General features: G+C 39.8%; 1 protein-coding gene and 1 long non-coding RNA gene across 5 annotated transcripts in view; one reads left to right on the top strand and one right to left on the bottom strand.

The window, feature by feature from the left end:
* Positions 1-3451: 3451 nt before the first annotated feature.
* LOC138056585 (uncharacterized) lies at positions 3452-9672 on the bottom strand. 2 transcript variants are annotated; one of them, XR_011133485.1, is made up of 3 exons: positions 9421-9672; positions 5336-5395; positions 3452-4541 (listed from the first exon to the last, which is right to left on the bottom strand). It is a non-coding gene; the product is annotated as an uncharacterized lncRNA (long non-coding RNA). The 2 variants fall into 2 exon arrangements; XR_011133484.1 differs by lacking the exon at positions 9421-9672 and adding an exon at positions 7184-7756.
* The window catches only part of LOC138056583 (uncharacterized), an 11631-nt gene continuing 5747 nt past the window's right edge, over positions 6617-12500 (top strand). The window contains exons 1-3 of one of the 3 annotated variants that reach the window (XM_068902414.1): positions 6632-6750; positions 9681-9719; positions 11477-11676. In XM_068902414.1, coding sequence (XP_068758515.1) covers positions 11524-11676 — 153 coding nt within the window. In that variant the 5' untranslated portion in view covers positions 6632-6750; positions 9681-9719; positions 11477-11523. Of the gene's footprint in view, positions 6751-9680; positions 9720-10656; positions 11127-11476; positions 11677-12500 lie in introns of those variants that run through there. The other 2 variants (XM_068902415.1, XM_068902413.1) reach the window with 2 other exon arrangements.

Below are 12500 nucleotides of genomic sequence, written 5' to 3'. Positions count from 1 at the left end.
TTCCAGATTTTAGGGAAACCTGAATTTACCTGTCAACAAGGCTTTGAGGACCATCTTAATAGAAATATCCTTTATTTTATCCTCAAAACCTTTCCTTAAGAAGTTATTGCTGTACAAAATGTGACATTAATAACTCATAAGCCTTCGGTATTGGTGTACAACATGTCACATCAATAATAATTCATTATAAGGCAATAACATGGTATGTTACCAGGAACACTAAGATTTCCAAGTTCCACAACTACTTACATTGGTCCAACTAGGTGATTCCAGCCACTCTTGGACTTACTATGCAACCTAAACTTAAACCACCAAGATTTACATCACCTATCAAGCTTTTGCCTCAAAGGAATTTCTAATCGCCTTTAATCAAAACTTCCAAAATGTTAAAGTAACTTTAAATTAAAGAAATGTATGTGTTTGAAGTGCGGGTTATAGACAAAAGAAAGAACTGTTTTCCTTACACTTACAGTGAAACCGGTTGTTCCTTTGCTCGCCACTTCGCAATATTGTCATGCAACATTGCATTTTTGATTGGCACTTTGCTCTGAGCAATTTGAAGGTTCAAATTTCAAAATTGAAGTCTACGGGTATGCCTTGAACTGAAATTACGTTGTGAACCTTCTCCATAATCGGTTTGGAATTGATAACTGTAATAAATTTGGAAGCCCCTTTGGCTTCAAATGGATTTGAAATGATTAATTTCTTCAAAGAAAGTTTGCAGAATCCCAACTGCTAAGAAATCGTGGTGTTGAATTGATATTTCAACCCCCTTACAGTCCTGAATTAAGTTCTTGTGAGTTTTGTTTTAGGTCAATTCATGAGGGCATATTTGAGGCAACACAATTTTCAAATGACTTCACAGAACTTGTTGTAATTCAAGGTTTGCAAACAATCACGCCGGCGATACATTGAGGATTTTTAATGTAAAAAATTCTTTTTTCACGCTTGTGAATCCTACCCAATGTAGAGTTATTTTGCCGTACAAAATAGAGTTCAAGGTGTTTTTGAACGGGTACAAACTTCTGACTCTGGGAAGCTAAACGCAGGCAGCAAGTTAAAATTTGAACCTGCAACTTCCTGGAGCAAACTGCCAGTCAAAACACCAAAGTGGCTTGCAAATGAACAACTGCTTTCACTGTAACTTTCACTTTATCATGATATACTTTTTCATTCATTATTCCTTTCACAGAAACAGATGAGCCCAACAAATTGACCTGCTCCCAACTGAGTGAACTCAGCTCAGTTAATGCAATGCTCCACTAACTGACCTGAGTTCATGAGTTCAAATCTTGTTGAAGCTGCCTCAATTTTTCAGATGTCTGTAAAGTGATAACCCTAAACCGTGTGCCGTAGCTAGGGGAGGGGCCAGGGAGCCCCGAGGCCCTCCAATAATTATGGAGGGAAAAAAGTATTAATAGATGAGTTTCCCATTTTTTGCAGGGAAAAATTATTCTGATCTCATTTTGATGTTTAATATAAGAGTTCATGTAAATTAATTTTATAGAGGGAGTTAGGGTTAGGGTTAGGGTTAGTAAAACCAAAACCAAAGTAATTAAAACTCGAAGTAATTACACGTAGCCCACACAAAGCGCGGGAAAATGTGCACGCACGAGCCACGATTGGTTTGGGTTTCACTTGTGATTGGTTGGAAAACTGGCGCAAGAACTTTGAACCAATCCCTGAGTGAAGCAATCATAAACCAAAGCAATTCGCTAATTACTTTCGATACTCAATTGAAAACCGCTCTAAATATTGTTATTGGTATCATTAATTTTCTCGCTTTCTATGTACCTATAATTGGATTTACAGTTAAGTAACATGTAATGTTATCAAAGTGACAACAAACCACTATTGTATTGTAGTTTGTGCAGCTGTCCCACGCTTTAGTGCACACACACGTTCTGTTTGCTTTGATCAACTCGTCAAGAAAGAAATATATTCAGATATATTTCATTTAACTATCTCTATCTTTTTATGGCACAGTACTCTAAAGAATTACCTCTGTAATTATTTTCAAGTACATGTAGAACAGTAAATCTTTGTCTACGTAGTTGTTGATTTTTGTGGGGCATTAGCAGCCTCTTTCAGTTGAGTACATTTTCGAAAATTGTTTGAGGATGCCTGTCTTGAACGGATTGGTATTTGCACTGATTTATTTGGCTAAAGCTACAACCATCTTTATGAACATGTGCTGTAACAAGGACTTACTAATGTAGTTTTGACGTTGCTGTTACTGCTACTGTTCCAAATTTCAATACCTATTCAGACCACTCAGTTCGGGAACCATGAAAGGGAACGGGGCTAATGGGAGGGGCTTCAGCCCCACACTTTCTTCTCTTATTTGTGGCAGCACTCGACATGCCAAGGCAGCTAACGCCTTTGGCGCTCGCTCGGCACTGCTAACAGCTATGAAGAATGAGCTAACATCAACTGAGAGCCATGCTCTAAGGGCTACATGACTCCACGCCACAAAGAAACTGAGCAGAAAGCAAAGAGACTAAGTTTTGTAGGCCACTATCTTATAAAGGCTAAGTAGGTAGCACTAAAAATAAGTCAAAGAAATTTGGTACTCTGAACGTAAGCTATCATCAACTCAGCTCAGCATACCTTCCACAATTATTGTGAATCAATAGTAATATTTTGTTAGCTTCTACTAATCATGAAACTATTATGTCCTAATGCACCAGTCAATTGAAACCCCCACCCCACAGGTCCCGGGAAGGGTGGGGGATTATAGGGGCATTGAAGCGCTTTTCAGGAACAATCTGTCCCCTGGGGGTGGAGCATTTGACTGATTTTGACTTTGGGTGCCGTCCCCGTGTGGGCCAAGAGTAGAACTGGGAGCAAGCACTGGCATTCAAGTTTCTAAGGTAACCCTACAGTAAGTTTCTAAGTAAGGTAAGAGCCCCGGGGGAGTGGGGGGAGTGCTCTCTTATATACGCTATATAGGTATGTGCCGCCCGATACGGTAGGATTTTTTAGATGCTCAGAGTATCCTTTTTGGTATTTATTGTGATCCTTAGATATTCCTTAGATAGAGTCATTAAATTGCAGTATCCACCCTAACATGCAAAACGAAAAAGATATGGTCTATTAAAACTGTACTACACGCCTGAATACACGTTTTCAAGTTTAACAAAGCGACTTTAAAGGGCCCTTTATAGCTTGTATGGGCCTTAAAGAGGGTATCGAATTTCGATTTTCCACCCTTTAATAGGGTCAGGGTTTGAGAACTTTGGCGGCATACACCTAACCTAAATTGTCGGGAATACCCCCCCCCCCCCCCCAACCCCTCCCGTGGGATAAATGTTGCTTTAATTAATCCACGCAAATCATTCTTTAACTTCACCATCCACTGCAAATGATATTCAATCTGAATTCCTTGGTTCCTTGAAACTTGACTTGAACCAGGCAAATTTAGAATGTGTGCTTTGCCCTTATTTAACAGTTGAACAAAATTGTGTGTTAAATTAGCATTATACTAGTAACTAAAATGCAAACTTCACAAAGCCAAAGTAGAACATTTGAAATTCTTTCCATAGTAAATGTTGGATTGTTTTAAATTTCTTACCCCAAGGATAGAGGCATTTGATCTGAATTTATGCCTCAGGGGGTGGGGGTCTTGATGCTTTTTGACCAGGGTCTATGTCAAATCCCCCATCCTTCCTCAGGACCTGGGGGGTGGGGTTTCAATTGACTGTTGCATAACAGCAATTATTAAATTCTCAACCTCGGATAATGCAATTCTCGTGCTCTGATTGGTTCATTCAATCTCGGTTATCAGCTCATATACCTTAGTTTGACCATATATGGTAAATGATTGCACTAAACGTTGCTAAGCTAACTTTTTTTACGCCAGAAATCGAAATTTCTCTTGGTATAAAGCACAAGAAAAACGCTTTTGGGGAAAGTCTGGATCAATTTTCGAAGCTTAGTAGTATGCGAAAAGATAAGAAATGTTTTTGTGATGAGCCTGCATCTGTCTGACCACCAGGTATTACACAACATCGCATCTTCATCAAGTTTTTTCGATTTCGCTAGGATTTTCTCCCTTTTTTTGCTCGTATTTCGTACTTCCAAACTTTTGGAGTTTAAGGAATTTAATAAAACAATAATTATTCCATGAGCGCTTGTTGGATATGAGACTGGTTATAGCCAACTCGGTGCTACGTGCCTCATTGGCTATTTACCATCTCATATCCAACGCGCGCTCATGGAATAATTGTTAAGTAACCTAAGGGGTTGTAGAAGCTAAATTGAATTATTTTAAAGCTTGGAATGCAACAACTCATTGCTCTCAGTTTTATCCATTGTGTTATAGGCATATACTGACTGTATCTAACATCTACATTTTAGTACCTTTGATGTACAACTGTGTAAAATGTATGATTTCTAAAGTCTCATAACTTTCGTCTTCCTTTCTGTGACAAAAGCTTAGCTTGATAGCGTGTTCCAACAATTCTTTGTCTGATATTCTTGTATTTCTTTAGTTAACTGCAACTAGTTCAACTGCTCAGGATTCAGCTAGTTGACTGACACTGTTAAGATATTATACGAAGGATAAGCAAACTTTCAAGACAAAAAAGTGAACAACATACAAAGAAATTACACGCGGTGTCTAAGTGCTGCCAAAGAATTTATCAATATCCGCAATTTTTTATAGTAACAAGAGTATCCATTTTCATTGGCTCGCCGGACACAGGTTATCAGCTCATATACCTGCACTACCAAATATGGTCACTGAACAGAGCAGCAAATACACAGTTTTGCGGCTCCGAGAAAAAATGGCCAAATAAATTCAACATAAAAGAGTTGTGATGTTGGGGTTTTTAATAAAACAATTATTCTACTCGGGCTTGCTGGACATGAAATGATCATAACCAACTCGGCGCTACGCGCCTCGTTGGTTATATATATCATTTCATATCCAGCGCGCCCTCGTAGAATAATTGTAAAATACCAATGAGCTCAAATGAATTGATTTCTTTCACTTTTCACCTCTCTCCACTCGTTCCTCTCATAACTTACTCCACCCTCACACCGCAATTATTAAACGCAGTCCTTACGTTCGACATTTCTCTTTTTGAAAGCGTTTCCTTTGTTCGCCTTCAGCGAAAAAAATTGACAAACACGAAATTATAAAAATTGGAAAGACAATTAGGCGGTTGAGGTGTTATATTTACAGATCTCACTTTGAGTCACGTTGAGTCACGTCGATTAGAAAGTCAAATTTAAGCTGAGTTTTCCACACGCTGAATGAACAAACGTTCCATTTACATTGATAAATAATTTTGTTTTTTGTCAAAGTAACAAGGTAAACTAGTAAACTTACCAAGTAATTTCTTTTCCAAGCATCGACTTGTGTCAAAGTCAACGAAGACAATTTAATTCCCTTCAAAATAAAAGCGTCGTATTATAAAAGCCTTTTGAACATTTAAAAAACGTCTCCGAAAACACTCTCGTTGCAGCTTTGAGGATAAAAATCAGCCCAGTGCATTAGGAGAGTAGAATTAATGACCTTTTGAACAAAAAGTAGAGCAGAAAACAAAACTGCTTACTGCGGCCATCTTCCAATTCTGTGTCAGGAGACAGGTTCCCGCGCTGTTTTCCCGCTCTTTCGTAGCCGCGACAGTTGCCTCGATTCTAAGAAAACCGTTCGAAGAAGATCTGGGTTGGTTCCCGATTCCCGATTCCCGAATCCAAATACCGTAAATGTAGGAATTGTCTTGTTCTAATCCAATTCGTTCCTGGGTTAGGATTAGAGATCTGTTTTACTTCCCAGTTATATGGAAACAAATCACTAACACACACTCATTCTGCAAATGGTGTCCAGTCCGAGAATCGACCCCAGGCCAACGAGGGTGAGTTCTCACCGCGCTCCCTTTTAGCCAATTATTGCTATCGTTGATGGTACGAAAATTTTCGGATCTTATGAAATTAGAACACTTTAACAGAACTTTTAAAGAGATTTGGATTTTACTGGCACTTGCAGCACGCTATGAATGCTCTGTAGAAGGCGTCGGTGGGGGAGAGGGGTGGGAAGTTTGATAACTGAGAGATTTGACATCTCGTTTACGGGAAACGTGGACTAAAATTTGCGATTTGCTAAAAAGGAAAGAAATTTGTTCAATTTCAGCTCATCCCTTGCCTGTTATCTTCAGATATCTTGAACCTTATCAAAAAAGCAAGACAACCTGGAATATAGGAAGATATTCATGTTGCTATGACAACCACCACCCTCCTTTACCATTTTCCTAAACGGGGTGTTAAGTCTTTCTATTAACAAAATAAATCCTCTGCGAGGTAAATAAATTAATTCTATCTCTTAATTAAAAAAAACGTATCAATAATTTATGAGCCTAGCAGCCTATCAAAACACTTATAAAACGTCACGTGCATGAGCTTGAACCCTGACAAAACACTCCTCCCTCACACCTCTTTATATAAGGAATAATAATGATGCCGGGCTTGTTTTTCTTGTCCCATTGTCTGGACTGCAGAGGAAAACGCTTTTTGTAGAACAGTTTGTATGCCGTTCAATAAACTCGCATGTCGTGTTCTGCTCTTATATTTAACATAATATGAACACAACGTGCACACATTCCACCAGTATAAATGATATTGCTTTTCTAAAATTTAAATCACGTTCTGCATGCACCACCATGTTTAAAAATTTGCTGTTAAAAAACCCACACCAATTGAGGTGGGAATGGCAAAGAGAATGTTGCGGAAACGTTTTTTTTTAAGGTTAGTTCATTTGATGACTTTGAGAGCGAGAGTGTCTCATTTTACTTGATGAGTGGTCGCTAGGTTGAATGCCAATAAGGTGATCACAAATTTAAATGATCTTACTTACTGACCCAACCTTGAGAATTTTCCTGAACCTCCAAGTGATGATTGGAACTAAAGGCTAGCACTAAGCCTGTTCACTAAGCTTCTCATTTGTCGGGCATTGGTAATTTTAAAACTGAAGCAATTGTTGATAAATTCTCAAAGGCATGCAACGGAGAAACGTCAACTTCAATAGGGTTTTCAATGGTATTGTTGTTACCGTGTGTTTGTTTAAAGACTACATGTTTACACTTCATTTTACGTCTGACTCCCACACTTAAACGCCACAGATACCCTTGCTGGCTAGCTCATTAGAAGACTGATTTACCAGGGATAGAAAAAGACTTACGATAAACAATACTGTACTGGCTAAATGCTCCGTTTCATTTTATCTTCTGGCTGCCGAACTCTTCTCTAAAGGCATTCGCGATCGATGCATTCTTCTAAAACACTTCCAAAGATTCACTGTCAGTTTCTTTTCATGAAAATCACCACCGCAGAAAATTAATTTGTACCGTAGAGGCTTTAATAAGGTAATGAAAAACCGATCGGTCGGTCGGTTGCAACACATAATCCTCTGTACTTCAGTTATCGATTAAGCATGTCGGGCCTTTAATCCACCATATTAACTATGTCCATGGAGTGTTGATCGTTCCACGTTATCTTGCCTTTTTTTTAACAAAAAGTTTAATGATGTGATTCTCGTTATTTATGCAAATTGCGCTCGCATGATACATCATCTTCAGCAGAATAATAAACGTTTCACCATTTCGGTCATGGCGCACGGACCGTGCTCATTCTCGTCACCAGAGCCTTGGATCGACCCAAGGCTCTGGGAAACTGTGAAGAAAAACACGCGCCGCAGGGTTCTTATAGCTAAAAATTTGCGATTTGAACCTTATGGCGCCTGCTCACTCCTCATGCTAACATGAATGCACCAATTAGAGACGCTTAGCCGCTTTTGATTGTTTTTCATGAAAATCAATGAGAAGACACTTTGTTTCAGGGTTCCCCAGAGCTCTTCTCTCAAGAGCTCTGGGGTCGAGATTAGGACCGTGCTGCTGCGCCATGACCTCGGACCAAATATTTTCCCGTCCGGCCCTCCCACTCAGTCAATAAGTACGTCTTGAAGTGAAAGAATCTTAATTTGACGTCATCATATCGGAAGTTAGGCAAGAATTGGAGGCAAGGGAATTAAACGAATACGAAAAGTCTTCAACTTCGACCGAATTCCCTTAGAGGGCGTTGTTCGAAGTTACTTTGTTGCTCATTTCTAGAATTTTTCTCTCCACTTTTGGGGGGCATAAGTAACCTCTCCAGGCAAAACATGATTCATAGAGCGCGGGCGTTGATGTAGAAGTTAAATTGCCTCGAACCAGCCGGCATTTAGTTCTGGACACGCAAATAATTTACTGACAAACAAACAAAAATGGCTCAATCTCGTTCTAATAATTCTATTTTAGTCACCTTTTAATACGTGGATTAGCTTCTATTCATTCTATCAAAATTAATCGCATTGGGCTTGAAGATTCATGGTGTAATAAGCATTAGGCTCGAATGGCCAGCCGTTTTGGGCGCCCGCGTTCCTCCGCGCACACCACGGCAAGATCACTGGTCCAGCCAATTGTATTTTCCACCAATCAGAAAGTCGCCTGCCTGCCAAGTTCAAAATACAATCGGCTGAATGCAAGGTACATTTGCGACGGGTGCAACGTCACGTACAAACGACGTGGACCAGTGATTCAGCGCCGTTCGTTGGGAGGACGATAATAGGGAGCTTAAGCAACGACAACGGCAACGGCAACGAGAACGTCATCTCAAAATATAAATTTGCGTTGTTTTAATCGCTTCGTGACTATTTCAACGTTTTTAATATGACAAGGGTGTGGTAATTCCTTAAGGATGAGACCAGTCGGAACGGCACTTCATTATAGGCGAGAAAATGAAAATTTATCCTTAAGTGCTGACGTTCTTCATAAAACCAAAAACTTGGCAATTTCACGTTGTTGTTTTGCTGACGACGGCAACGAAATGGACAAAAGTGAAAAACGCACGTGCAGGGCGTTCAAAGCTATTGTTTTTACCTACTAAATATGCAAATTTGTGACGTTCTCGTTGCCGTCGCCGTTGTCGTTGCTTATTTAGTGGGTAAAAACAATAGCTTTTCACGCCCTGCACGTGCGTTTTTCACTTTTGTCCATTTCGTTGCCGTCGTCAGCAAAACAACAACGAGAAATAGCCAAGTTTTTGGTTTTATGAAGAACGTCAGCACTTGAGGATAGATCAATTGAGGAATTACCACACCCTTGTCATATTAAAAACGTTGAAATAGTCACGAAGCGATTAAAATAATGCAAATTTATATTTTGAGATGACATTCTCGTTGAGGTCGCCGTTGTCGTTGCTTAAGCTCCCTACTGACCGCACTGACTCCAAAAACGGCTGCAAATCGAGCCTAAATAAGTATTTGATCCTACAAGAAATGTGCGCATGCACAGAAAGAAGAAGGTCCTTATTTTTTAAGAGGGTAACACGTGGCAATGAATTAGAGTTACGGCTGATAAACTTGTGGCCCTCGGTGCGTACCTTTTACTCCCCTTCCTCCGTCAATGCTCCGTTTTACGGGTATTCAAAGCTACAGCTACACGGATCAGAGGAAATTTGAAACAGACGTCGATCGAATGAGACGGGGATCGAACTGGCGACCTTCTGACAGCCAAGGAAGAACCGTTCTGAGTCAGAGAGGTATCTCTGACTCTTTCTTGACTGAGCTGAGTGATCTGTAAGCCCTTTCCGCTCGTTTAACATCTCCCTTCAGTTGCGGTTCTTTTTACTTCCTCTTTTAGTTTGACCACAGAATCCATCCGCTTTGACAGGCATTGAGGGTAAGGATTTCTGCATAAGTTTCTGTCCTATATGAAGATGTGATGTTAAAGAATTAAATCTTTTTCCATATAGGAAAGGGTGGAGCAGCCTTCTCTTAACCCTCAAAGGGGGGCTCCGTTTCAGTTTGTCCAAAACATGGGACCGGGTGCTGAAGCGCTTTCCCAGTCGCCTGTCACGTGATCTGTCCAGGTCACGTGACCTCCAGCATTAGCTGATGAAGGCCATGGATTAAGATGTGATCTTGAAGTTGCAATAAGTTTCGGATTAAGGCAATGAAGTGATCAGTTATAATACTGACGTAAATCTGTCAGTTGGTTTGAAAACATCTTTCGCCATACTGTTTGTGAGGACGTCTTGATTTCAGAGCAACCTTCCTGCCTTCATGGAAATCAATCCTTCAGGTGAGTGTGGTCCTGAGAAGGTTTTTTGTTTGAAACAAAAGAGAACAATAGTCCTTCTAAGTACTACACTCACTTTTCACCCCCTTCCCCCACATCCCACCGACGATCAATTTCTAACACGAATTGTCTTCCAGAGTTAGACTGACTGAAAAAGAGCAGTTCACTCTTATCTGTGACTTCGCTTTACAGAATCGTCTTTCTTCCTTTTACAAGGAGAAGAAGAAAAAGCAGCAGAAACGGCGTTGTACTTGACTGATTTAAAATTAGCCGCATATATTGACATCCAAATCTCTCTACATCACAATTGCGAGTGGCCTGCGCTCGCAGACGTCAGTTCCGGTTGTCACTTCTCTCCGCCCGAGAGAAGCGACAATCGGAAATACGTCTGCGAGCGCGGGCTAAATTACGAAATCGTTACATCCAATTTTATAACCTCCCAATTGTCATTCAAATTTCTGAATGAATTAAAAAAGAAATTCCCTGATTGCTAAAATAACGGAAATTTTTGGTTCATCGGCTTGTTTTCCCAATCAAATCAAAAGACGTCACCAGTGTATGTTTCTATTGTCTGCAAAATCGTTTCCTGACCTTCGACGTTTTCAGTTACTAAGCGATATGATTCTAATGTCTGAGGGATTTCTGCTCAGCTGAATGACAAAAGTGTTTCCAAGCAAGAGCTGAGTATTGTCTTAAAAGAATATGAAACCCAGTCTCCAAAAAAGTACTAACTTAATTAAAAGAAACTGGGAAATGAGTGACTTTCTAATAATCGTCCGTTACTTATCCGTAACAATTGAATGATCGCCTCAAGGAAAATGAATCACCAATTAACGATTGCAAAACCGGCGAAAGTAATTGGTAGTTTATTACGCACTTGTAATATCAACTTGTGACACCTTGAAGACTTTGATCTGCCCAAAAATAACTTTAAATCAAAAGAGATACAATTCGGGCAACATATTGCAAAGTTGTTGCGGGGCAAGTCGGGTCTCACTCTTCAGCAAGGTATGTCAGATAGCAAGAGGCTTGGAATTATTTGCTGTCTTTTAAATCTTAGTTGTATTGGCATGAAGTTATTTTCTAAGAACTTCATAGATATTGAGCACTCCTTTTTAAATAAATCTTCTTCCATTAGGTAGTCTCACTGGGTGCAAGCTATAAGAAATTAACATAGCTAGTATTTGCGCGTTCGAAGACGAGTACGGTCTTTTCTTTTGGCCTATTTGTCGCCCTTTTGCTAGTGAAACTCCTTAGGAAACTTTTTCGAAGAGTTTGCCAGCCAGTTTTTAACAATGTCTTGTGCTGGTCACCAATCCGGCTTGGCGTTCTAACCGGCTTACATTTTTTGTTTGAAGATTTCAGTTGACGATTACAGCTTCACAGAAAGAGAAAGAACGCTGAGATGGAGGCAAAGGACAGAAAGATCAACGGTGCAGTTGCCATTGATTTTCAAGGCAATGGACACTACAGTCCCCGACCACCTCATTCGCCAACCCTGGGACACACACAATGGAGTTCCTATAACAACGCCGATAACCACTCTCGACAAGAACAGGTACCGTCAAAAAAGGTTCTAACGGCAACATTAAATAATAAAATTTTTCTACTTTTCATTTTATCTTTTGCGCTTCCGTCAAGATTTCTTTCCCGCTCAATTGAGGCTGAAAAGTTGGAAACACAACCTTCTCTTGGGTAGGAAAGTCAAAAAATGTCGTTGCTCATGAAAAAAAACTCTTCATATAAGACTTTTTGTATTACAAAGTTTCAGCCAGTTTCTTCATATGCTAGGCAAACATACAACACAACAGGAAAATAAACTAGCGGCACCGCAAGACTGATTATTGGTTAATATATTGCATGCAAATAATCACACCTAGCAACGAATTTAAACCCTAACCTCTAACCTTTAAAGTTAAAATTATTAACTTTGCTGAGTCTTTAACAGCGCAAGAGAAAAAATAGCCAATCGAAACTTCATTCTCCTCAGTGTTTTGAAGACTGAGGGCTTTAGAGAGGCTGCTTCTGTCAAAAAATTTCTTGGAATGTAACACCATTCTAGTGAGCCGAGGCTGTATTGAATCGGCAATAGGAAGCGATGGTGTTCAGTATCGGGTAGAAAAAGGTGACAATAAGATAAGTAGATGTTAAGTAAGTAAATGAAACCTGAGTTGCAGGACCGACAAAAAACGACACAGATCCAGCATAAAGAAGAGTGAGTTCAGCAAACACAAGCAGAACTGCTCAATTCCAAGCGAGCAATACGATGTCGTGAGGAATACATGCATGATTACAGATCATATTAAAAACTCACAAAGCATCATGCGCTGAAAGTGTCAACTTCCTTTTCTTTTTAGTCGTTTAAGATAAAGAAAAAAAAGC

Source organism: Montipora capricornis, chromosome 7, assembly GCF_036669925.1.
Source record: "Montipora capricornis isolate CH-2021 chromosome 7, ASM3666992v2, whole genome shotgun sequence".
NCBI lineage: Eukaryota > Metazoa > Cnidaria > Anthozoa > Scleractinia > Acroporidae > Montipora > Montipora capricornis.
The sequence above is the reverse complement of the archived record's forward strand: the minus strand, read 5'-3'. Positions and strand labels throughout refer to the sequence as shown.